At 40.6% G+C, this 26055-nt stretch overlaps 3 protein-coding genes and 1 long non-coding RNA gene across 8 annotated transcripts; 3 read left to right on the top strand and 1 right to left on the bottom strand.

Annotated features, from left to right (window-relative positions):
• The first annotated feature begins 61 nt into the window (after positions 1-61).
• tmem128 (transmembrane protein 128) lies at positions 62-8012 on the top strand. 3 transcript variants are annotated; one of them, XM_044167619.1, is made up of 5 exons: positions 62-339; positions 3815-3947; positions 4317-4478; positions 6147-6255; positions 7715-8012. In XM_044167619.1, exons 1-4 carry the CDS (start codon positions 252-254, stop codon positions 6244-6246), a joined length of 483 nt encoding a protein of 160 aa, XP_044023554.1. In that variant the 5' UTR covers positions 62-251; the 3' UTR covers positions 6247-6255; positions 7715-8012. The 3 variants fall into 3 exon arrangements, with proteins under 3 accessions (XP_044023554.1, XP_044023546.1, XP_044023562.1); XM_044167611.1 differs by lacking the exon at positions 62-339 and adding an exon at positions 1621-1777; XM_044167627.1 differs by lacking the exons at positions 62-339; positions 6147-6255 and adding an exon at positions 1621-1777.
• A 27-nt stretch (positions 8013-8039) lies between these two features.
• LOC122862275 lies at positions 8040-11228 on the bottom strand. The gene is made up of 2 exons (XR_006374664.1): positions 9918-11228; positions 8040-9834 (listed from the first exon to the last, which is right to left on the bottom strand). It is a non-coding gene; the product is annotated as an uncharacterized LOC122862275 (long non-coding RNA).
• Positions 11229-11353: 125 nt separating this feature from the next.
• On the top strand, positions 11354-18707 carry otop1 (otopetrin 1). 3 transcript variants are annotated; one of them, XM_044167584.1, is made up of 7 exons: positions 11354-11382; positions 12578-13340; positions 13586-13722; positions 14073-14131; positions 14360-14487; positions 16392-17299; positions 17647-18707. In XM_044167584.1, the coding sequence occupies exons 2-7, from the start codon at positions 12968-12970 to the stop codon at positions 17815-17817; spliced, it is 1776 nt and encodes a 591-aa protein (XP_044023519.1). In that variant the 5' UTR covers positions 11354-11382; positions 12578-12967; the 3' UTR covers positions 17818-18707. The 3 variants fall into 3 exon arrangements, with proteins under 3 accessions (XP_044023519.1, XP_044023525.1, XP_044023514.1); XM_044167590.1 differs by lacking the exon at positions 11354-11382 and adding an exon at positions 12148-12383; XM_044167579.1 differs by lacking the exon at positions 11354-11382 and adding an exon at positions 12148-12502.
• A 2913-nt stretch (positions 18708-21620) lies between these two features.
• drd5a (dopamine receptor D5a) lies at positions 21621-24786 on the top strand. Its single transcript, XM_044167544.1, has one exon. The coding sequence runs from the start codon at positions 22085-22087 to the stop codon at positions 23465-23467; it is 1383 nt and encodes a 460-aa protein (XP_044023479.1). The 5' UTR covers positions 21621-22084; the 3' UTR covers positions 23468-24786.
• Positions 24787-26055: the final 1269 nt, after the last annotated feature.

Here is a 26055-nt window from a genome sequence, read left to right as displayed (position 1 = left end):
TTACGCGTCCAAGTTTTACTGATTGCAGTGGCCTAGTCGGCATGAGGAAGACTTTTACAAATGACTTTAGAGTGTTGTTTTTAATATATATAAAATGACAATAGTGATAGACGGCTGCTCTGTTCCACATTCCAAGTCCACGGTAAGGCTGGGGAATGGCACCTTATCTGTGGGATAGGATTTTAGAATGGGGGAAGGGAATGGGAGCACTGCACCTGAGGTGAATTTGACTCTCACACGGGACGAAGCTAATGCACATTCCTCGGCACCCCGAACGGGGTTCACTTGGCCAAGGACACAGAAGCTCCATAGAAGCAAGACGCTTGGTGTCAGCCTCAGGTGAAGTTTTAATGCTGTCTGGTTTTCCACCGCTAGAATGAGCAGCCTCTTTACCCTGTGTGTATACACACACACACACACACAAGGAGCTACAGGAGGAAATCTGCCCAGCTTTATGAAGCTCTGCTAATCCCAGCAGGTTTAACACTGATGTTCATTCATCACACTGTTTCCCTGTAATTGTATATTGCGTACTTTGGGTATTAGTCAAGCTGTTACTCAGGTTTGCTAGTATTAAAATTGTGTTTTCTAGTCCTCAGTGGGGCTCAATATTGCTTAATGCTTTTGTTTGAATCCAGACCCCACAGGATACTCAGAAAACTGAAGCTAAGCCTGTCTTTACTGTTGGAAAAAAAAAGATAGATCAACTTCTTATTTCTACCATTAGATATTGCAGGATTTACTATGTGGCCATATGTTTTGTTTGGGGCAGTTTCAGCCCTGAACTTTGGTCTTATGGCAACTATAGCTATCTGAACGATGCCACTGAATAAATCTCTTTTCTCTTACAAAAAAGTTTAATTCATAAGTAATAAAACACACGCTTGCTTGTTTGAATACACGTTTTTTTTTTACTACTACAGCCATGGTAGCTTGTGTGAGCAGTAGCTTATAGTAGTAGTCTGTGCCTAGCTGAAGGTTTTTAATGGAGATGTGCATTCTGCAAAGTTTGAGGGATGGGGGCAAATGTGGCCTGTCAGACTTTTCTTGTTCAGATATCCTCAGTTTCCCCTTTGAGGGCATATTTTATTTCCAGCCCGGTGGTCCAGTTTGCTTGATGCTCTTTGTGTCAGGATGGTCTTTGTGGAGGATGTACACAAAACACACTTGGACTTGGTCTATGCTATTTAGCTCAAGTGATTGCATCAAACGTAGGTTTCTGTAGTGGAGTACAGATAGGGAATCAAAAGAACAATACTATTTCCCTTTTGGCAAAGGTTTGATGTAGCAATAATTCACTGTGCTTATACGGTGTAGATGTAAGGATTACTGATTGTTTGCTATTGAATAACCCGCTATACTGTTAGCCAAGTTTTGTACCCTATTCATACATTTAAATGGAGGAACACTAAACTGTTTTCTATACTCAGATATACTTTCTATACCTTGTGGTCCATGCCAGTTTAGGTTAGGTTATTGTTTGTTTATTTGATGCATATTTATTCTTTCTGTAGCTACGCTTTGACATTTGTTAAAATCAGTCATTTCTAATACAAAAAACTACAACTGTCGCTTTCAAGTGCGTCATAAAAAAGCGATTCTGTGTCTAACAGGAAGTGCCTTCTAATCACTAGTTAGCCTTCAGAGCTAGTGTAAGTTAATGCTAGCAGCGACATAATGCTTAACGACAGTGAGCTTGTAACGTTGCGGAACAGATTTAAGAGAGATGCAGAGTTTCTTATGCATTCAACGTCATCCGGTGACGACGATGAAAAGAGTAAGCTTCAGAAACATTATGCTAGCTAACGTTATAAGCCAACTTTAACTAGTTTTCTGACAGAGCTAACCGTTTAAACTTGAAGGTAGTATGTAGCCTAGCTCTGGTTTGGTCACTGACATCATTACTGTAACGTTAAATTAACGCTTGTGGCATAGTGTCAAATAAGCACAGCTTGCTGGCTAACCTGCTGAGCAAACATTCTTGTTTGAAAAGTGGCTTTTATTTTATATTTTAGTAACTTTTTTTTACTTGGTTAAATCTGTTGAATGAACAGTTTGTAGTCCACTTGTTAGATAGTCTTCTTTCACAAAACTATAGCAGATAAATAGCAGAAAGATATATGCTATTTGTGATTGCAACATTTGAACATTTCTAGGGTTATTGTACAGCTTGTACAGTGGACAATTGTCCAACTTTGAGGCCCTCACTGGCAGAAATCCAGCAATTCTTGATTGTTTTGACTGAGCAAACGCTGTGTCAGCTCAGCAACATAATACAGGGAAACTCTACTCCTACACTGTCTCCAATCCAAGGGTCATCGCTTTGTCAGTATAAACTGAGAACTGGAATACAAGAAACAGACAAAACATTTGTCAAGTGTTCAACCTTTTTTTTTTTTTATAAATGGCTGTGTATATTCCAGTTTACATACTGCCAGTGGTCCTTCTGGCAAGACGACTTGGTATACTATCTTGTATCCCTCCCTCTCTCCTCTCTGAACAGCTTGTGAGGATTTGCGATTTGGTTACAGACTGACAGAGCTAAAACAAAAAGGAACACAATCTCTAAGACAGGCTATTTTATTAACAAATTATGGACAAAAACAAATACATCCCATAACTGTGAAATGCTTACAGACAGAATACGAACAAGCTGCCTGTAACACGCGTACAGCGTTGGCTGGCGCCTTGGAGCAATTATAACTTTGTATTCAGAAAAAACGCCTAATGGATGGGCGCTGTGCGCGGAGCGAAGCAGGTCCACTCTAGGTTCAATTTTGGAGATCGCCACCCGCAGATCATCTTCCACGTTAAACCGTGACCTGTGTTTATTCTTAATGTAAGTCAGCGTCGGAGAATGTCTTTTCGCATAAATACGTTGAGCCAAATTGCATGAGTACATCCAACGCGGCTTTCGACAACTGCGGATATTCAAGCGCGACAGAAACCCAGAACTCATCCAGAGTTTTGCCGCCAAATGTCGTCCTCAGGGTTCGATCGGCTGAAAGTTCTATCAGCGCATCTTCCATATCTGACGCCAGATGAGTTGCCGTGGTTACACTGAATGGTGACCTTATCCAGTCATATTGGTCGGAGCGTCTCCTTCAGGGAAATACTTATGAAAGTGATCCATAAGGGACTAAAGGTGAGCAGTAATAGACGCCTTGATGCTGTTAACACTGAGTGCATTTTCCTCCATGAATTCTTCCAGTTCAGAAAACATTTCTATGCGTATAAAAAATAAAATAAAAAATAAAGTTTCTGGAATTCATCTCGCGACCCCCCGGGGTCGCCACCCCCACTTTGGGAACTGCTGGTTTAGGGCATGGAGTTCATTGTGACCTCTGCACAGAGGTGACAGGCATGCTGAAGCACTTCAGCAGCCAACAACAGGCTCTGATATGTTTAATCAACCAGTAAATTATAGAGATTAATAGCTCTCTGAGAAGTAAGATTATCTCAAAGAAAGCTATCAGTTTCACCACAAAAGCTCCTTAAACCTGAAACGTGGGGATTTAGTACATTCTGTTAAGGCAAGACAAATCTCATATTTGGTAGTAAATTCTATACCATACTGTAAGCCTTTCAGTGCCTCTTTGTGTTTAGATTCCTTTGAGTCGTGCAGTCTGTTAGTTAATGGTAAAACACTGTAGTCAAACTTTTGTGGACATGTGAATTGTTGTGTAATAATTAAGTGTAACTTGCCATGAATCAGTTTGTTAGATCTCTACTTTAGTCAAGTCGTCATGGAATGACACACGGTCTTAAAATAGACACATGAATTGAAACTCTTTCCTTTTCTAATACCTTTCAGGTCAGGAGGACAAAGATGCTAAACCTCTCCCTCGCATTAACAGACACTCCATTTTCTGGATCGTGGCATCTGTAGGTGTGACCTACTACGTGGATTTCCCTCGCAACATCATGGAGAACAATGATATTAAAAGGTGACTGAGTTAAGACGAAGACACAAAGATTTCCTTGTACATCTTGTTCATTCATTGAGATGGGTATGAGATCATTATTTCCACTTGTTTCAAGTATACAGTAATGGGACACCAGCTTTTTGTTCATTTTCTATGAATTACCTTTACAGACAATAAGCTTTTATTGTCACAAAGGGTGTTTGCATAACATTTTTTTGTTTTCTTTTTCAGTGGTATAACTGGTATCCGATACCAGTGAAGCCACTGGTATCGGATACCACTGGGAAGCTGTATCTTACTGTTAATGATACCGTCTTTTGTGTTTGAGTCTTTATAGATTGCCTTCAGATGCTGAATACATTTTCCTCCTTTCAACCCTCATTTTTCCAGTTGGTGGTTCAATGTGGGTCTGGTACTCCTTGGAATCTGCCTGTCTCTAGCCATGTTTTGCATTGTGTACCTGGAGTGGTTCAAAGGCATCCAGCACTACGACCAAGAGTACCCTGCCATTCCTCCCATCACCACTGCAGCTTTTATTGCTGCATCTTGCAGGTAAAACAGCAAAAATAAATAAATAAAAACACATAAATAAACTGCAAACTGCCTTCTAATTTCATAAAAACAGATAAACTGAAGGACATTGTTTTAGACAACAAGGAAAGTAGAACAACATTAGATATTTAGTAAAAGCTTGGAGAGTTTATAAGAACACCTGACATTAGGGTTGGGCAATGTCTACCAAATTAGCATATGTCCACAGTGAAACATCGGGATGGACAATGGCATCGTTCATCAGCCCAACCCTACCTGACATACTGTTTAAATGTGCTGGAATTAACTATTTCAAATTCTTTGACCAAAAGTCCACAAACGTATGTGGGCAGGGGTGTACAGTAGTGTATTTCTGGATTCCTGACAAATGTGTAAGATCACTATTTGCTGGCCTTTTAGCTTCAGGCCTTTTAGCTTTCTTAATGCTCCACTCTTTGTATCTGCTGCTTTTTCGTGCTGGACAGGTAGCTCTTTGCTGGAATTTTCTGGTGTTGATTCTCAGTTGGTTGCGACAGTACTAGCAACCCATTAGGTAGTCATTCCATTAAGTGTTGATATCAGAAATATTTCTTAATGGAGCTTTATAGTCCCTACCCATTGTACCCTCACACAGGTGATTTCACGCCTGCTTAGACCCCTTCTTTTGACCGTGTGGACATGTACAGACTGTGCTTGATTGACAGCTGTCTCACTTTCCTGTCTAATTAGCCAGAATATTGAAAACACCTGTGCACTAAATTGCCAAATGCTTTAGTTTAGTTATCTGACGCATAAAAAAAGATGCAATTACTTGCCCAGTCATTGACAGTGTACAGTATGTGGATAATTGCTGGTCTGATGTGTACAACCAACAAAGCTCTCTACTTGTAGAAACTCAGATATTATTTACACTTTACAAATCCATCCACCATTTCGCTGTATATCATTGAAGATCAGAACAGATTGATGAGGTAAGAGTGACTTCTGTCTAGGTCTGTATCATAACGCAGTGTGAAGTGGGACCTTTACCATCGTATATTTTTTGCAGTACCTATTCCTTTTATCACTGTGGGATTGCCTGTGGTTGATGAGGGGCTGAGTAGGGCAGTAATTATGACTATTTAATGGCTTAAGTGATCAAATGTGAATTGAAATTGCCCTGTTAGTTTGTGCATTAATGTGTTATGCCAGGTTAATGCTGTTTATTTGATCTCTGACATCTCAAGTCTCATTAATTGACGGCCCACTTAGCTTTCTTTGTCCTTTAAATAGCTAATCCACTTTGTTTACATCATGAATCAATTTCCATATATATCTGCGGCGCTTATATGGTTGATTGGTGTCACTGATTAGAAGAAAGTGGGAAGCTGTCAAATGCAAAACTAGTTCATTTGGACGATGCCTGAGGAAGCTTGAACTTGTTTTGAGTGGAGTAGACTTGTGCGTTCATGTTCTCACTGCTTCTGAGTGTTTGTTTTGTTAGCAGTACTAGAATAAATACAAATATAAATGTACTATTTAAAAATTCACTGGCATTTTATAGCCTCCCACATTCTTCCTCTGCAGCGGCTGTGACAGCATGGCCGTGTCGGAGGCACCTGTATACACTACATATTTTATGATTGATCAATACTGATATACTAATTCAAATTGAACATATATGTACGTGTTGCTGTACTTCCCTTGCAGCTTTAACATGGCACTGTGGCCAGTGTGGTCCTTCTTCACTCCACTCATCCTCTTCACACAGTTCATGGGTGTGGTCATGTTTATCTCTTTGCTTGGATGAATGTGACAGGTGAGGATGATACTTTTCTTTAAAACTCTGTCATTGTAATTTTCACAAAATGTCTTTTTATTGAATGAGTCACTCTGTAATTGGCCTTAAATTGTGAACATTTTTGTGGAGTGAAATTTGTAACTATTATTATTTGTCATTAAACATTAACCAATGCTTCATACTTGAAAGATTTGAACTTTACATCATCTTGTTAACCACAATGTTGAGTTTTGTTTATCCTCCATGCTTACACATTTGTCTTAAACAAAATTCAAGTTGACAGCTGTATCAATAAACTTACCATAATGGTATACTGCCATCAGTCCACATGCACATCTCCCTTTTGAAACATATTTAATATATTTAAAACACATTCAAAGTCATTTGTCTTTTGAAACTTAAGATTTAATTATAGCATACTCTATGCTGTTCAAGCATAGTAGCTATACAAGATTCAGAAAGAAAATGCTCTAAATGGAGAAAATACTGTGAAAATACAAATTGGATAAAACATAGAGCCGAAATTATAAGGTTCTAAGTAAGTGCACTGTCCAGTGACAGTAATGTCGGCGTAACAGCCAGGCTGTTTTTCATCTGCCTCAAGTTCAAGTATTCTCTGCATATAATAAAGGCTTAAAGGGAGACTACACAATATGTAATAGATGCAATACAATACATACAAATGACCTGTGACACAAAATAACTATTTATTTATACCTGCTTGGACATATTGTTGTCCCAGTTCTTTGATCCAGACTTTGAAAGGGACTGTGTTCCATCAAAGAGGCGGCCCCTCCCACCTCAAGATAGTCTTGTCACCACTTTGAAGGCAACAGAAAAATTGCATGAGATTTTAGTAGATTGTGACAGGACCTGGCTGTTTCACAGTATTAATCTATGCTGCATTACACAGTTTTACATCAATATGGTGAAAGTGTTCTCCCTTTGTAAAGTTTGAATTACGGAAGCCAGTGTATATCTGCTGAGATTTCTCTGTTTTCCTTAAGCTGAGACATGGCCAACAACAGTCGCTCGAATTTCATTTGAAACTATCTGCCTTGTTGCTCATGCTCCTCTGCCATTCTGTTCCCACTCTGTCTCTTACACCTTTTCAGAGATTGCTTGTTGTAGATCTAGACACTTCTACTGAAACAACACTGCTGTTGTCAGTCTGTATCGATGGTTTTAGCTGGAGCAGGTCAGCACTGTAGGATCACTGCGGTGTTGGCGCACTGAGAAATTAAGTATCTCACTTTATGATTTGTCGTTGTTGTATGAAGAAATGTGATATGTTGAGTGTTTGGCAAACAGCACTTAGGAGTTTTGCAGTCAGAGTGTAATGAATGGTTTGAGAGTAAACCTTTTTCACTGCAAACATTTTGGCTTGTCGTAGTAGGAAAAACAGCTTTTACTTAATAACAGGTGTTACTAATAACATTAACGATGGCTGTTGCTCTGTTCCATTTAAATGTTTCAGTAAGCCGTGACAGTGAGCAGCATGAACAACGCCAGGACCCTGAAACTGAAGCAGCTAAATGGAATTCAGCCATCGTTCATTTTTAACATCTGTGCTTTTACTACTGTGACATGTTAAAAAGTTCTCTGTGTGTAAATGGCGTAGATAAATGTGTGCACGAAAACTGGTTAATGAAACCAACAAAGTTTTAAAATGTTATAATTATTTGTACTTTTCTTAAGCAGTTTGTGGGGAAGAATGTAAAGACTTCTGCTCATAACCTGTAAAGTGTTTTTCTTTAATAAACTTTTATAACTAATTGTCAATCATTGCTTAATAAAGCACAACCTTGAACAAATCCATATTATACAAACTGCAAAAGCACAAGACACAAAGTTGGACTTTATTAAAAGCTTATCTGTGACCAAACTGACACTTCAAAATTGATCAGCATTTCATTTTCTTTTATTTTCTTTTCCAATCTGACCTATTACACATATTATCAACACTACATTTAACACAAGTATAATAAAGACTCAATTACCAGTTTATACACCTGTCAAATCTAATGCAATTCAATGCAAATGTTTTCTTGTGAATCTGAAAATGCTTGAATCATTTTTGACACTGTCAGAGAGATGTTGATGCAGGTGTACGTTCATTTTTGAAACTGTTGTCATTGCTGGTACTGACTAAATTCAGTGGTTGCATTTCAATTTTTTTTTTTTTGTCCACTCCTGTTCACACACATGGCAGAAACACCTCTCAATATAATGTGATCCAAAACAATTCAATTCACTCATTACAGCTGCAGGATTAGTTTAGACCAATAAAAAAAATTGTTGTATTTAGAAAAGATTATTCTAATTCTTTGCTCTATATATGATTATTGTTATTATTATTATCTGAACTTTATGAACCCCATTTACTGGATTTTAAAGGCCTGTTTGTCACTAAGACTGATTTATTATGTTTTGTCTTAATCCTCTGTACCCATAGAAAACAGAGAAATAGATATGTTGGACATATACATTTGTAAGAGTTAAGTTTGTTACATTGTTCCTTTCAGTTCGTTTCTCCAGTCACTGTATTTCTCCAGTGTGTTGGTAATAGATGTTCAACATACAGTAAACTTAATGCCAGTTGTGGCTGATCTTTACTTAAGTAAAAGTATCAATACTACCATATTGTTAGTATGGACTTTCACTCCATTACAAGTAAAAGTTCTGCATTTAAATTTTTACCTATGTGAAAGTACAGATTTATAAAGGAAATGCGCTTAAGTATCAGAAGTAAACATGCAGAACAGCGAGTGTTTATTATTATATGTTTTATGTTATTGGGTTATTAAAAATGATGCATCAGTTTATTGTAGAGTTTGAGTCTTGTAGCTGATCGAAGTAGAGCTAAAGTTAACCAATTTGTTGGGCTCTTTAATATCGCTTCATCTTTTAAAAGATGATTATAGGTTGTGTAAAATACTCAAAGTAACTGCTAACTATTGTTAGCAATAATATAATATTAAAAAAATATAATAATATTGCTAACTATACTCAAGGAAAGTCCAAGTACCTTTAATTGATCATCAGCCTTTAAGAACATTTGTTATTAAATATGACAATAAAGATTCTACAGTGAATCACTCAGTTATTGATTTGTCCTCAAACTGCACTCAACGTCAGTGAGGTTGTTTTGGGGATGTTCCTTAAGTGCAAACAACAAAGAGCTAATTTGAACACTTACAGATTCAATCAAAAAATGTTCAGACTTAATCAGTCGCTCATTAAAGTGTCCTGATAATGAATTGATCGTACCCTTTATCGCGCTGATTCTCAGTGATCAAGAAATCGATGCTCAGCGGATGGTGCCGAGATGTGCCTGTAAGGAGCATTTAGTTATAACTTGATCATCTCTCCAATCCTCGTGATGCTATTGTGGAGTGTTCCTCGCGATAGACTAATGGGCCTCTCACTCCGTTGAATGACACACATAAGAGTTCCCTAAGGTTGAAAGAAAAGTTGAAAGGAAGCGATCTTGCCCTTCCCAATTCGCTGTTAACCGACTCATAAAACACATTTGACGTGGACGTCAATCAACAATCACAACAGTCTGTTGTGTCCTCCACGTGGATCCCAGATGTCCTACCGATGGGAAATAAATAGAATTGCTGTTTGAATTATAAGCACATATGCACTGAATGATTGAAGCTGTGTGGTGAACCGACCAGGTTGTGTTGGAAAGCTGTCGTTCAAAACACAGATACGCTGTTTCCTGGTCCTTATCGCTCCGTGTCTCGTGTGTTTATCCTGTAGACTGCACGCAACGTGACTATCTTCTCTAAACCTTCTGAGAAGCTGTTAAGAGCGTCAGACTTGATATAGAGAACAAATGACTTCAATGTTGCATCGTTGTTACATAACGATGCGCGCCAGCACTCTGATGAACAGTTCAATCAGTCATATAGTGTCAGTAACTCTGAAAAACATCCATTTACCTACAAATTATAGATTTAAAGCATGCTTTAATATGTAGGCTACATATCATCCATCTCTATCAAATGCTGCATGCTGCATGCTGTATACTGTGTATAGACATGTATGCATGCATATATTGTAGGCCTACATAACCACCCACTTCATGTGTATCCACCCTGATTCCTTTGCACTATTTTTATTAGTTTACAATTTACAGAAACACTTGGCTTGTACAGCATGTAGCCATTGTATATTGATGTTCACTGTTGCTTTTTATATATATTTATAAAAAAACACCTATTTTTCCACCTACTTGTATGTTCATAATAGTTCTGTGTTTATTTGTACCTCTCTTTCTTCAACTTTATTGCCCTTGTCTTTAGCTGTATGCCTATCTCCATCTGTCTTCCTGTAAATTTGTCTTGGAACTGTGTGTAACATTGAGAGCAACTTAAAACCGGAGTCAGATTGCTTGTATGTGTGCACATACTGATTCTGATAACTTAACCCCACATATTGTAGGTTTGTGGGAAACATTCAATAATGCATACTAATTAGAGTAAAATATATATATATATTGGAAATTGTTATTAATAAATCAGGGCTGCTGTTACTCACATTAAGAGTTAAACGACTTAACATTTATTTTTTGCACTAGCCTAATTAACCACCAAATATATGTGTGGGGACCCTCACCCTGATTCAACCATCCATCATTTGTCCAAAGGCTTGTTAAAGTTTTGTTTGTTTTTTTTGTTTTTTTACAAATGCCGTTTCTGAGTCCAAGTTGCTTGGCTAGACTGACTCAAGAGGGACTGACAAGACTCCTAAAGCAGAATAGGAGCCATTGTGAAGCTACGGTGCTGCGTGTATCCATTTCACTAATTGTGTTTCACTTTTTAATTAGGCAGTTTTTCAAAAAGGAGCCATATTCGTTTTTAAAATAAATGAATGATGAAAAGGTCCTGAATACCATTCCCATCGCATCCGACATTGACATCACACCAATCACCTCTCAAACCAGGGTGGTTTAGGGTAATGTGGGACACCCAATCTCAAGTGCATTTATCTCTTCCTGTACAACTTTAAGGTGAACATGATTGGTGTTGAATCCAAACAGGGGCGTCGTGTAATTGAAATCATGTGACTTTGCAGCTAAATGGGGGCGGGGACAATCGTCAAACAGGAAGTACCCCTTGTGAAGTCCCCTCAAAGGTCAGTCACATAGGATTTAGACAAAATGAATGTTAAGGATATAAATTTGTCATGAAGAAAACAATGATCCTAATTGTTATCAAATTATGTTTGTGGTGTGTTTGTGCATCAAATGATGCAACAATATTACAAAATTTAAAGTTATTCAATTGAGAAAATATGCACTTAGGAAAATGAAATGCCCTGTGTGTATTGGTGTTCAGTGTTTGGGCTTGTAGTGCAGCGATTATATTTGTTTTAAGATCAGGATTCAAAATCTTATCATTGTTGGCCAGTTAGCTAGTTATATTAGCCTACTGCTTAGCTAAGTAGCTAAATAGCTAAGTCAAAGCAAGAGCTTTTAGTCACAGTAAATTACTGTTAAATGAAATGACCAAACATGGGTATGGACAGGTAACAATGAGTGTTTTGGAAGATAAGTTTGCTTTGTATAAATTAAGGTTGTTTTTTCTAAGCCTAAAAACTAGTGTCCCAGATTTCAGCACTTTTGATTTAAAAAAAAAAAATCCACAAATGATGAAACGATTTGGCGCAAAGAACACTAATATAGGCTATATATACACCATTTTCTCTTGGAGTAGGCCTACAATATCTGAAAATTGTCTCTTGATTTAATAAGGAAACATCTTGTGGATTTCATAATGATAGAAAGTGTTTATCTAATGTATTGGCTTCATATGGAAATATGGTACACAAGTCTAAATCACCCTATGTGAGCCGTCCTTCTATGCTGATTGCGCCCCCCAGCTATTTATATTGAACCAGAGATTACTAGTCATATGAGCTCGATGGTCTCAGTGTTCTCCTTCTTGACATCCACTCACAAACGGCCATTGTGAATTTGACCACTGAAATCTGATTCTTTTTCTTTTCAACTTGAAAGCAACGTTTTTAATCACCACATCTCAAACCCAAGTGGACATGAGGATTTGAGGAGGTTGGAGGTGGCTTTGCAGCGCTGTCAGGACAGGTCACTTGCCTCCAGTCTGTAAAAATCGCAGGTTTGTGAAATGTCATCTTCCGTTTCATGCCATCCAGGCCTGCATGCTTAACACCCGATAGCCACCCTGAGAGGATTTCAGCAGAATTGGAAAGACCGGCTGGCAGCTGCTCTGAAGAGGTGGATTTGGGCGAAGCTCGTTTTTTCTCTTATTGTGGATAATTCCGTGCTTAGTGTTTTTTTTTGCTTCTTTAGGCGGTGAATGGTTGGCACACCAAGCCCGGTGACTTCTCTGAAACATATGGGAGTTTCAAGAGGACGGGGGTCTGGGATCACCAAAGACTGAAACGCAATCTCCCAATTTCAGTGACTCAGCGAGCCTGTTACACGACCAGCTTCAGGGTTACAAGATGACAATGGCATCTATCAAGTCCGTCCTCGGCGAGGCTGGACACTGAAACTATGCGTGACCACCGAGCCTCACCTTGAAGATTGAATGAGCATGTTTGGCTCAGTACATATTCGTCTGAATCCCCACCTTGTCGCAACAGGTTAGGCACCTGGCCTCCCTCAAATGCACTTACAGCGCGCGGCTTTAACTTTACTCTTCTCCCGGCACTGCGATTTTCATTCACGTCTCCGACCATGGTGGAGCACAGCGGCCTGGATATTATGTGTCTGAACAACTACTGTCATAGTTCCTCCTCGTCGTCCAGCTCCGAGCACGACAAGAAGATTTTCTCCAAACTAAAACTCAGTTTGTCAGGTGACTATCCAAGGAAGAACGCAGAGATCCTCAGCGGACAGTACGGGGCCAATGTGCTGCTGATCGGTGCCGCGTTGATGCTCGCTATTGCGCACCATGGCCCCTCTGTCAAGGAAGAGCACCTGCTGTCTTTTGTCACCTGCCTCATGATCCTCCAGCTGATCTGGATGATGTGGTACATTCTGGTGCGGGACAGACAGAAGAACACGCGGACCGAGAAAGATGTCCACGCCACCACATGCTGGATAAGAGGCGAGTTTGTAAGATTACAGCAGTAAATGCAGTAAAACAGCAAATTGATGTTATTCTCTTCCATGTGTTTGGAGAATACAGAGGTGTAGGCTATTTCTTCAAGCATGCCATCATCCAAAACCATAATCTTTACTAGAACTAAGTTTGTGTTTGATAAATTAAAGAAAACCCAAAACAAACTTTGAATTATTTTTCTTTAATCAGTGGCAAAAATAACTTGAAATTTATTTGTTTTTTCTTGGTAGGTGGTTTGACTCTCCTTGCACTCCTTTCACTGATTATGGACGCTTTCCGAATTGGGTATTATGTTGGATATCAGTCTTGTGTGTCGGCTGTGCTCGGGGTGTATCCTGTTATCCATGCAACTCACACCATAGCACAGGTAAGTGTACAACCCCACTTTAATTTCAATAAAGTGATAATCTTTCAGCAGTGTTAGACACTGTCTTTTTTTTTTTTCTGTGCACCACTTAACCAGGTAGGTCTTTGAATAATGTGCTCTTTGTTGCTGAGGCCAGTACAGAGTTGCTGCAACAATATAATCCTATCATTGTCCATGCTATTTGAGTGTAACTGCATATGACAAGGGAAATCCTTCTGGTGAAGCGACTTAAATAATTCTTAAGTAGATTTTGCTGTTTATAAAATCTGTTTTAACAAGCTGCATTTTGGATAATGTTTTGTAGCTTTATAAAGTAAGGTTTTGTGTCATGTTTTTGGTATTTTGTTCAGGTGCAGTTTCTCTGGTTTCACATCAAGGATGTCATCAAGAGCTTTGAAACATTTGAGAGGTATGTGAAACGTGTGATTTTGTAATTTTACAAGGCTTTAGTTGTCATATCAATTTGGTCGCACCCATAAATCATAAATAAACATGTTTTGATATCAGTCATGAAACACCTCACCAGCCAATAAAGAATGTGCAAAATCTGAAATGCATGCATGCACATTAAGACAAACTGTACATAACACTGCCGCATGCTATTAGATGACTGGTCATCAACTGTTTGCCCCCTCAGATTTGGTGTAATCCATGCAGTCTTTACCAACCTACTCCTGTGGTGCAACGGTGTGATGTCTGAGGCCGAGCACTTCTTGAACAACCATAGAAGAGTCTCTGCCCTGGGCTACGGAAACCTTACTATAGGTAAGGGCCAAGGGGTCGATTGCTGGCTTGTACCTAGTAGAATAGTACAATAGTCCACTTGAGAGCTCACTTCAATGGATGAAAGAAAAAGGAAGGAGAGGAGGGTTTGCGAGGGGAAGGGAGGTTAGCTCGGCAGCCCAGTGGGTCTTGTTTGTGTTGAACGTCTCTCTATTAGGTTTCAGGAGACGCATAGTGTTGCTAGTGCTGAGGACCCCTCCCCAGCCCTTTCCCCACACTTCAACAACCACCACCCTCACTGGCAACCCCCCGCTTGACCTCAGACGGCTTTGTCCCCAGGCCGCTTACTCCCAAGGGTGCTGCAATTACAGTAACTGATACATCTGAGCCCAGGGTTGGGGGGTTCGGCTGCTCCTCCTCATATCCGGCTGACTGTGAGGCTGGCTGCACCCTGACTGTCCCTTTTTAATTAAAGGGTGCAGTACCATAGTGGTGGCCTTTGGGGGGAACACGGCAGGGTTTTGTTAAGATGATCTCTGGAGGGCAACAGCATTACCATAAGTATAAAAAGTGCATTGTCATCAACATCTGAGATGCTCAGGTGTTCAGTTAATGAGGGAAATTTCAAATTCACATCAGTAGAATGTGGTTCATGAATGTTGATCATCAAGAGATAAGTTAGAAAGTTAGGATAGAGTTCTGTGCTGCAAAAGATAGCCCATACATTTATTAAAGAACAAAACGTGATTGAAACTTTTTATAGGCCGCTGCCATCAAAATAATTTAAAGCCACACTGCTGTAGTAAAAAAATACTGGCCTTAACAGTTGCTTCAAAGTTAAGTTTCGTCACAAATCGAAAAGCATTAAAAACAAAGTCGCTCAACAGGTGGCTAAAAAGGGCCACCCTGGCTGCCTCGTGGTTGAGAGGCAAACCATAAATGCCATAAATAATCTGAAAAGAAATGGGTTTAAAGGGCCTTCTTTTGCTTTCAATTTAGTGTGAGTTTAGAAACTTTGATATCTTTCTTCATTGTTGTGGTGATCCAAATTATTGGGGTGGTATTAGTGTAGAGCAGTGCAACCGGCGGAGAAGCGTCTAGATTTTTGCTCAGTTTTATGGTCATACTGTACCCTGTAATAGTAATAGAATAGGTACCAAGAAGTTAAATAATAACTACAGTATACAGAATACAGTATAAATTACAGGGTACAGTATGACCATACTACTCAGCAAAAATCTGGATGGATGCTTCAGGGTAGATGGAGTGATGACTTCTGCATCACTTAATAAATCAGATGTGATTTTATTTCAAAATCACCTTATTACCAACAAACAGGCAAACTAGCAAGCTTTGGTGGTTATTATCGTTTGGGTTAGGTACATGTTCAAAATCTCTATCTGATTTGATGGCTCAAGGATAGAGCTGAGCTCTTTGATGCAGCGGGCCAGGTTCAAGTCCCTGCCCTGCCATTCATCATACCTGTGCGCTTTATTACCTGCTTTATTATCTTGTAGTTACCCTGTAACTAAATGTAACAAGTGGAGAACTACCACTGCAAATACTGTAACTATAAATTCTCTCTAAATTCCTTCCAAATGTCCATGTTATTGCTCAGTAGGTCATACACACCCTGTAATAATAGAATAGGTACCCAGTAGTTAAAAAATAACGACAGTATAAGTTCTTTGTAAGATCCCAAATTGTTACCCCCTTATTCCATAACTTGACATCTTGTTCCCCAGTACCTACATATATGTATTAGTACAAACTGTACTGGTACAAAAGATTACACCGTAACTCCGGAGTAATTACACTGTACTTTGCGGGCTGTAATCTAATGGATGTGGTTTTGTTAATGTTGTCTTAGATAGACAAACAGTGTTAACGTAGGGAAGGATAAAAATAGATACGTTTCTCATTAATCTATCTTATTTGTTTTGCAGTGCACTCAGAGCCTCTCTGTAACTGCACCACCAGCACTTGCTCCGTATTCTCCAGCAGCCTCTACTATCTCTACCCCTTCAACATTGAGTACCACATCTTTGTCTCTGCCATACTCTTCGTCATGTGGAAGAACATCGGACGGACCATTGACCTTTCTTCAAACCGGAAAAGGCTGGCTACCAAAACCCAGGGCCTGACCTTAGGACCCATTCTGGGTCTGCTTGCACTGGCCAGCACTATCGGGATCCTGGTGGTCTACATCACCCATGTTGAGGAATCATTCCAAATGCGTCAGTCAGCCATTTCCATGTTCTATATTTACGGCATCGTCATGCTGGTGATGATGTGCTCTGCCGGTGCATCAGGTCTGCTCATATACCGAGCGGATCACATGCCGCTGGACACCTCCAAGAACCCGTCCAGACAACTGGACACAGAGCTGCTGTTTGGGTCCTCTATCAGCTCCTGGCTCATGTCGTGGTGCAGCATAGTGGCTGTAATAGGTTCCAACAGCAGTCCTCCTTACCGCTGGACCAACCTCATTTACTCTCTGCTTATTGTGCTGGAGAAGTACATCCAGAACCTCTTCATCATAGAGTCCCTATATCGGCAGCAAGAGGATGGAGAGAGGAAGGACCCCGAGTTACCAGCCGCTCCAGAAATCTTCTCGGTGACGTCCTCTTTGGCCCCGCCTTACAACGGCATCATCAACCGAGCCTATGAGACTCCAGACAGGGCCTGTGTCACCATGGAGAACGAGCAGGAGGAGAGCGGACAGGTGTACAGATGTCCGAGGAAACGTTCTGAGGTGCCGCTGCCTGTGGGAAACAAAGTAGTGGAGCCCCGAAATATAAAGAGGCAAATCCTGAAGAACATCGCTGTCTTCTTGCTAATGTGCAACATTTCGGTAAGCGCTTGTACTTGTCAAAGTGATATTGAATGTAGATTAGGAGATTAAATTAGGTTGAAGTAAGTTTTTTGTTTTGTAAAAAGTCTAAATAATGGCAACCAACAATAAATAAATACAAATATATATATATATATATAAGTAAACATATATTTTTTTCAATGCTTACTTAAAATTAGAAGAATTAGGTTTCCAATTAATGTTCCTGTAAGGTCTTTTTTTTATCAGAAACAGAAATTACACATTGTTGTTTTAAAGCTACTCTAATCAATACTTAAAATCCAAGTGACCAAAAAAAAAAACAACAATTGCAGGATTATCTAACTTAATTTCTTTCTTTCTTTCAGCTGTGGCTCCTTCCTGCCTTTGGCTGCCGGCCACAGTACGAAAACGGGTTGGAAGAGGAGACATTTGGCTTCAGCATATGGACCACAGTTCTCAATTTTGCCATTCCTTTAAATCTTTTCTACCGCATGCACTCAGTTGCCTCCCTCTTCGAGGTGTTCCGCCGGGTCTGACAGAATAGCAGATGACTGACAATGCCAGATAACATGGACAAGAACACTTGTCACCACCGGCTCCCAAGAGTGTCTCACAGCACAGGTCAACCGTTCAGGTGGCAGTCTGGGTCACACTTCATCAGACTTGAAAGCAAGCCATGGAGACAAACAAAACATAGATCCCTCAGTGTGGGGATTACAGAGGAAGACGAACCTATTAGCCTAGTTCCTTGAAGAATTACCTTGTATAACGCAAGGCTTATTAAAGATGGTGGTGAAAAGAACCTTTGGTTTCAAGAATTTCAAAGGGGCCCTTTTTGTTCTGTAGTCAGTTTTGTACTGTTTCATATTAGTAACTGAAAGTATATAATAGACTACTCACAAAATACTACAGCTAAGCTGCAGAAACACCTGTTAAATATCTAATAAGGTAATAGTACTGTATTAAACAGAGCCACAAGTGCATTGGTGTACCACTTGATCCATATTTTATCTGCATGTGAAATGTTCATACTGTATATGGATATGGTTCTCATTTATGTCTCTTAGTAGTCCAAGGAGTTTAATGGAACGGTCAGCAATACTTGAGCTACAAAGATAGTGACAATCTTAGCACTATATTTTGAATAATCTTTATGAGTTGGACTAGAGTTCTCAGAAGTAGCACCTGCCTCTCTCAGTCATTTAAAGATCCAGAGTCTAGGATTTAGCGTTGAAATTGCAGTTTGCAACCATTTGAATGCCGCTGGGATCATCCTCCTGTTCCAAGCCTGTAGGAGCAACTACGGTGGCCGCAAAACTTGCGAGAAACATGAAAGGCCCAATCTAGAACCAGTGTTTGGTTTGTCCGTTCTGGGCTACTGTAGAAAAATGGCGGTGCAACATGGCGACCTCCGTGGAAGGGGACCCGCTCCCTATGGAGATAAAAACGGCTTAATCTAAGGTAATGAAAACACAACGGTTCTTATTTTCAGGTGATTATACATTAATGAAAACATACTTATAAATATTATATTTCATTTCTGCCGATAGCGCCTCCTAATTGTTACATACTGGACTTTTTAACGTTCATCAGTATCCTTTTGAATGCTGATTTCTCTGTTCCATCAAGTTGAAAGGAAAGTTATGTTACTAGGTAGCACTGTTTTGAGTATACTGGAGTCTTGTGATCTGTATCCACATTACATTGAGAAGTGCAAGGTGAGATAACAAATTTCTTGTCAAAAAATGTTTCCCTTTTATACCTTGATAACATTGAATTCATGTAGCTTTAATATTGTTCAAATCAGGTGCATATTGTTAAAAGCGGCAATCTTGTATCAGAATAGTTCCAGGATTATTACACCAATATAACATATGTTGGTGAAAAACAAATGTTGCTGTGACGGCAACTGCTACACCAGACCAGAGGTTGTGTGTTTACACCTGACAGATCAGCAAAAACAAAGAGACAGTCTATGACATTACTTGATATAAAACCCAGATATACTGTATACTTGTACTGTACAATTTTATATCAAATAAATGTAGAATTGCAGTCAGACTTCCAGCAAGTTCTCAACCTGGTGCTATCCACTGTATGTGTTCTCACTATGTGCCATCTTGTGGTAAAATCCTTGTTTTTTAGGTGTGAACTGGTGCAAACTGCAAAATTATATCGATATATATATATATATATATATATATATATATATAATAATATATATACTATATATTTGTACTATGTGTATTGTTTTGCACCAAAAATACCAAAGCAAATATCTTGTATGTGTAAACCTACAATAAAGCTAATTCTGATTCTGATTCTTTGTACATACTGTCATGCTGATCAAAATCATCATTCAGACACTGTGATACGATTTTGTATAATTCCAGTGAAATTGTGCTCATATGAAATTATGTGTACAGTAGTGATGAATGTATATCTTTCACACTATTTCTTGCCAATAGGTTAACCTTCAAACATGTGAAATGAAACAAATAACTACATCACAGTACTACAGAAAAACAAATTAACTTATCCCTGAATGCCTCCACTGTATTCAAAACATAACGCCGTTGTGATGAAGTTGATTTAAAGATATAATGTCTCCTGAGTTAACAGGATGTTTTTACAAAATGGAAAGTCACACCACTGGCAAAACTACTTTCATCATCTGTGAAAAGATGCCAGATGAATCTGTTGAAACAAAAAATAGTTTTCTTTTGTCACATCTCTTATGCTGTGTGCTCTTCTTAACACCGAGGATCTCTTTGCTGACTGCTCCTACGTTCTCGCTGAGCTTCTTAAATAGGCAGCAATTGTAGTAGACCTTGGCACCACGGGATGGCGCCACGTATTTATGTTTTTTTTTTTTTTTTTTTTTTTAGGAGTTTGATAGGACAGTCCAAAAGGTCCTGTACTGCAGGCAATTACAGCTTGGATTATTGCGCCATCACTTAATGCTTCTTACAAAAATCTTAATAAAACACATGCAGGCGCAGTTAAATTTAGGGGGAAACTAAAGTATACAGAATAATAAATAACAGAAATTCTCACAAAAGCACAACTGAGCCTTTAGGTTGTGATTTAATATGAATTACTAATGATCCGGCAACTATCCAGAATATATATATTGACACATAATAACTTAATTCATATTGTTGTTTGATTTTCTTTCTTAAATGCACCAACAATATTTTATCCTCTGTGGCCGTAGTCAGACAAACAGGTCCATAGGCATCATATTTTTGATCTTACAGCATATTAATTCGCGGGCTGTGGTAACATCGGTAGTAATGTCTGTATGTTAAGAATTAAATGTTGTGTCGGACACAGGTTGCCTCCTGACGTGACATCCCGGGATTATAGGTTACTCCAGAGAATGTTGCATCGGGCGTCCGGAGATCATTTTGACGTAGTGTCAGAACGATTTGACAGGCACGCAGACACATCTAAAAATATCCGTGACGTTTCAAAGCCGGAAACGGCGCTGCTGCTGCACTGACACACGACGACGCACAGCGCGCGCGGAGCTCCTGGCTTTAACATGCCCGCTGAGAGTGAGAATGTGACTCACCTGTTCGGGCAACTCTGAAAAGTGGGTGAGCTATGACCTCCAGTTGGCGGTCGTCAGAGGGCAAACAACTAACAAAACTCAGTGACAGTCTGAAAAAGATTTTTCCATATTTAAAAAGACCCATTGGCTTTTCTTTCTTTTCTTTTTTCATTAAGGCGCCCGCATTAAAATTAAACTGTATCAGGCTGAAGATGTGTAAAAAAAAAAAAAAAAAAAAAAGGGGGAGTAGGAGGGAAACTGGAGTCCAACTTTCAGTTTATGGGGAGTATAGCAGATTATGGTGCTGGTAATAAAAGTATGAATAAAATTCTGGCTCATTCATGCTTCAGGTAGTAAAACAGTATTGTGATTCTGTAGTTTTGTGAGATAGATAGATAGATAGATAGATAGATAGATAGATAGATAGATAGATAGATAGATAGATAGATAGATAGATAGATAGATAGATAGCTTGTTGAAGGGCATCATGCTCCGGGCTGTTTGCTTCTTCAGCACCATGGACAGCTCCGTCAGTGCTCTAACTTCTGCATGTGCGGCTCTGTTCTCTTTTAATTACAGTACCTCCTCTCGATTATAATTCATATGTGAACCAGTTGGGTGTAGCTGGTTATTAATATTCTTGTAGTCTACACACACTTTGCTCCTGCACAAAAACACTCCATATTGTCACTCCTGTCACTGCAGTATTGTGTGATGTCAAATATAGATAATGCGGGAATCCATTAGCCAGCTCTCGACTGATTTAGAGTTTGTAATTACACACTTTGAAGTTTGCACAGACGAAAAACCTGCTTAAAATGTTGAGGGCTTCCTCACACCCCTTTGCTAACGCAATGCACTGTTGTGCGTAACACCACGCACAAAGGAGGCGTGATGTTGTATGCGCCCAGCCCTGGTTAGGTTAGGCTGTAGGGACTCCCTCCTCACCCACACCGCGCTCAGGATACCTTGGACTGAGAGATTCACAGAGGTAGCCAGGTCAAGCGACCGGAACGGCAAGGCTGCAACATGCGCTCGCCACTGCTTGCTGCGTTTCAGCCCCTCAGCGCACCTGGCACGTTGTTCGGCTCACTTTTAACGCGCTCACTTCTCTCTCTCCGTCTGTTTTGCACTCCACATCAGGCTGGCAGCCGAGCAAGTCCACGGGGACAATACGGTGAGTGGATGATAACTGCGCCCGTCCCCGCGCACGGAGTAATGGACTGCAGTTTTACTTGAAGAGGCATATGGAGAACCCAGCCAAGTATCTCTCATCGGTGCAGGGGATTGACTCTGTGCCGGCACCCCTCGGCGAGATTATGTGGAACAGCACCGAAACGGAGGCAACAAACGACGGGAGGAAGGATATGGTGGTGCGTACGGTGACGGGCTGTCTGCTGTCCCTGCTCATCCTATGGACCCTGCTGGGGAACATCCTGGTTTGCTCCGCGGTGCTGCGCTTTCGACACCTGCGGACTAAAGTCACCAACATTTTCATAGTCTCCCTGGCTCTATCGGATTTATTCGTGGCCGTCCTGGTGATGCCCTGGAAGGCTGTAGCGGAGGTGGCGGGGTATTGGCCGTTTGGCACTTTCTGTAACGTCTGGGTCGCCTTTGACATTATGTGCTCCACCGCCTCCATCCTCAACCTCTGCATTATCAGCGTGGATAGATACTGGGCCATCTCGAGCCCCTTCCGCTACGAGAGGAAAATGACCCAGCGAGTTGCCTTTGTTATGATTAGCATCACTTGGACGTTGTCTGTGCTCATTTCATTCATACCGGTCCAGCTAAACTGGCACAAAGCCAGCGGTGACGACATGGCTGGGACGCACAACTCTTCCACGAGTCGGCAGATGGAGGAAAACTGCGACTCCAGCCTGAGCAGAGAATATGCTATATCCTCCTCTCTGATAAGTTTCTACATTCCCGTGGCAATTATGATTGTGACTTACACCAGAATATACCGGATTGCACAAATACAAATCAGAAGAATAGCCTCGCTGGAGAGAGCGGCAGAACACGCGCAAAGTTGCAGGACCAACAGAATAGAGTGCCAACACCACACCACACTGAAAACGTCGATTAAACGGGAAACCAAAGTATTCAAGACTCTGTCGGTGATTATGGGTGTCTTTGTGTGTTGCTGGTTACCTTTCTTCGTCCTAAACTGTATGGTCCCGTTCTGCGACAGACCGGCCACAGACCGGGACGCGGGTCTGCCGTGCGTGAGCGAGACGACTTTCGACGTCTTCGTGTGGTTCGGCTGGACCAACTCCTCCCTGAACCCCATCATTTACGCCTTCAACGCCGAGTTCAGGAAGGCCTTCGCCAGCCTCTTGGGCTGTCGCAATTTCTGCTCCAACACACCTGTAGAAACTGTTAACATCAGCAACGAGCTGGTCTCGTATAACCAAGATACCCTCATCCACAAGGAAATCGCGAACGCCTATGTCAACATGATCCCCAACGTGGTTGAATGTATTGAGCATGAAGAGACTTTTGACAGGATTTCACAGTTTTCTCACAACAATGAAAACGCCACCGACTCGGTTTGTGACTTGGAGGACTGCGAGGCAGATATCAGTCTTGACAGGATGTCACCGTTCACACCCAATGGATTACACTGACTCCAACTTTGTGTCTCCCCGTGCGTAATTGGATGTATTGCTAATAGTGTCATCGTTCATTTCAGCTCCTATGTCCCAGAAGCTCCTCTCCACAGGGAGCCCACAGGTCAGGGTCTGCTGAGCTACTGAGCAGCGCCCCTTGCAGCTGGCGAGGGATCTAGTGACTTGCTCATGGACACTTCAGCAGGACGCATGTCCCTGTAGCCACAACGCCACCCTGCCCGCTTTGCGTCATATATGAGATGTGATATCGTTGTCCTGTTCTGAAAAAAAAAGTGATGTGTAGGTGTTTATTTACATGACAAGTGAAGTCTGTGTTCATTTGTTCATAGGTTCAGTGTGTGTTGAAGCTGTTGTTCACTGGAAGGTTATCCTCGGAGAGTCTCATGTCCACCCACTTGGAGGGGGGAAAATGTTTGTAAAGACTCGCTTGAGGAATCAAACGGAAACCTTTTGCTGCTTAAAATCCTCATGTGTATCCAGTGCCCGTCTTTCCGCAGAGTGTGAAAACTGAGGGCAGCCTTACAGACAGCGCAACCAAGATAATTCTACTCAAATGCAGTCATTTCAGCGCCTTATAGCTTATTCAAGGACGAGTTTTGAGACATGAAAGGAATGTGTCGGGTGGAGTTTAAGTTACATGATGCCAAAATGCAGTATTCAAGTGTTTACCCACTGTACTCACCCCAGTGACTCCTCCAGCACACCTGCTCTGCACCACATGGACTATTATGCAGTTTGATCCAGGCTCAGATGGTCGGAGGCTTTGATGGAGCAAAACATGATGTAAAAGGGACAAAACCCAATGTTATAAACATGTAAAAGTGAGCCTGTTTAACACTGGAATCACTAATCCAAATCAAAGAATTTTGACTAGAATCAGCAGTCATTTTAACAGTCAAGACTGTTACTCTTTTGTGGGATCTTTCGTTTCTCATTGAGGCCAAAACTACCGAATGGTTTTGCTATATCAACCACAGTCAGCTGTTACTGAACCAGCGGAAGAAAAGAAAGAACCAAGACTGTCCCAAATGACCAAAGATTTCAAGGAGTGAATCAATAACTTCGACACAATAAGGCTACAACGTTTTGTCAACTAGAGGAATTGTTGCTATAGAAAGCCTACACACACACACACACACACACACACACATACACACGTGAGGCCACTGGGCCAACACAACTGGATGTCATACATCACCTCTCCCACACATCCCTCTATCTTTGTACTGTACAGATGACCTGATCTGAATGTATACTACTGTCCTTTAAACAGTGAAGTGTGTCATCATTTGTCTAATAAAATGCTGTCATGCTGAGAGGAACAGAGTGCTTTGGTATCTTCCTGAAGTTAACAACAGTGTTTATGGGATTCACAAATGGACAAACTTTGCAGGGTTGGAGGATTTTCACCTTTAGGTTAACTTTTATTTTAGCCGTACTCAGCAGCGACTTTACTCTCAGGCATGTCCGCCTCTGAACCTTCTTCTGTTTAAAAAAGATTTTTTGGGGGCATTTTACCTTCTTTGGACCGTTTGACAGCCGAGAGTGTCAGGAAATGTTGGCAGAGAAACAGAGAGCGTGGGATGACATGCAACAGAGGTCCCCAGCAGACTCAAAATGGGAACATTGTGATTACGTGGTGTGCATCTTATAGGCTGCTCTGCCTCCATTTCCTTAGACTGACCTGTCTTCCACAGGTTCAGACAGCTGATATATTTCCTCTGGCAGAGAGGTTTGAATCCTGCTGATACGAGCGGCACAGCTGTGTATGTATGTAAAGTAATAAAAAGAGCAAACATGGGAGCAAAGCACATCCTGAAGAAGCACCTCTGTTCTTCAGGGTGGCGATCTTGGTCGGTACTCATACTTAGCTTTATTTTCTTTGAACCAATATCAGTACTTCACATAGAAACTCTCCCCTTATACTGGTACTTAAATCCAGTGAAAGAACTAAATACCTCAGTAACCACACTTTGTTGAACTGCCAACAGCAATCTGTATGTTCAGTCTTTCAGCCACCAAACAACAAAACCCACTGTGTGCAAATTCCTTCACTGTTTCCATCTTATATAGGTCTTGGCACACGAGTTAACAGACAAAATATGCAGCTCTTTTATGATAAATAAATACATTTATTTCAACCTATATGTTCCAATCCTACCATTTGCCTGAAACAGACTTTTATTCTGGATGCTGGCTACTTTACCCGCAGGCTCTTTTATTAAAGGTAGAGATGAGTGACAAGTACTGGGCAAACTAATGTGAGAAGAGGGCAGGATTAACAGTCCATTCCCTGTCTGAGAGCAAAAAGATGCATATTGTAGCTGCATAGAATAAGAAAAATAAAGTCTGTGCCAACTATCTCAGGCGCAACTGTACATTTTGTCTGCATACCATAAGGAAGCAATGTGCAGCAATATATTCATGTACATCATGGCAAACAAGATAAAATTAATCCTAAACAACGTAACTCAATTTGCAATTTAAAAACGTTCTGTGTACTTTCTCTGCACCCAAGTTTTTATGTTAACCCATGCGTTGTCTCATGCTGCGTTCACTGTCATTTCCTTGACATACACAGGCAG

This window comes from Siniperca chuatsi, linkage group LG2, assembly GCF_020085105.1.
Source record: "Siniperca chuatsi isolate FFG_IHB_CAS linkage group LG2, ASM2008510v1, whole genome shotgun sequence".
NCBI lineage: Eukaryota > Metazoa > Chordata > Actinopteri > Centrarchiformes > Sinipercidae > Siniperca > Siniperca chuatsi.
This window is presented reverse-complemented; position numbering and strand designations above follow the sequence as displayed.

Coding starts and splice junctions, on each gene's coding strand:
- tmem128 (XM_044167611.1), top strand. CDS start 1,678: ATGCTTAACGACAGTGAGCTTGTAACGTTGCGGAACAGATTTAAGAGA. Junction 1,778..3,814: donor CGGTGACGACGATGAAAAGA/GTAAGCTTCAGA, acceptor AATACCTTTCAG/GTCAGGAGGACAAAGATGCT. Junction 4,479..6,146: donor TTTATTGCTGCATCTTGCAG/GTAAAACAGCAA, acceptor CTTCCCTTGCAG/CTTTAACATGGCACTGTGGC.
- otop1 (XM_044167584.1), top strand. CDS start 12,968: ATGGTGGAGCACAGCGGCCTGGATATTATGTGTCTGAACAACTACTGT. Junction 13,341..13,585: donor CACCACATGCTGGATAAGAG/GCGAGTTTGTAA, acceptor TTTTCTTGGTAG/GTGGTTTGACTCTCCTTGCA. Junction 14,132..14,359: donor AGCTTTGAAACATTTGAGAG/GTATGTGAAACG, acceptor TTGCCCCCTCAG/ATTTGGTGTAATCCATGCAG.
- drd5a (XM_044167544.1), top strand. CDS start 22,085: ATGGAGAACCCAGCCAAGTATCTCTCATCGGTGCAGGGGATTGACTCT.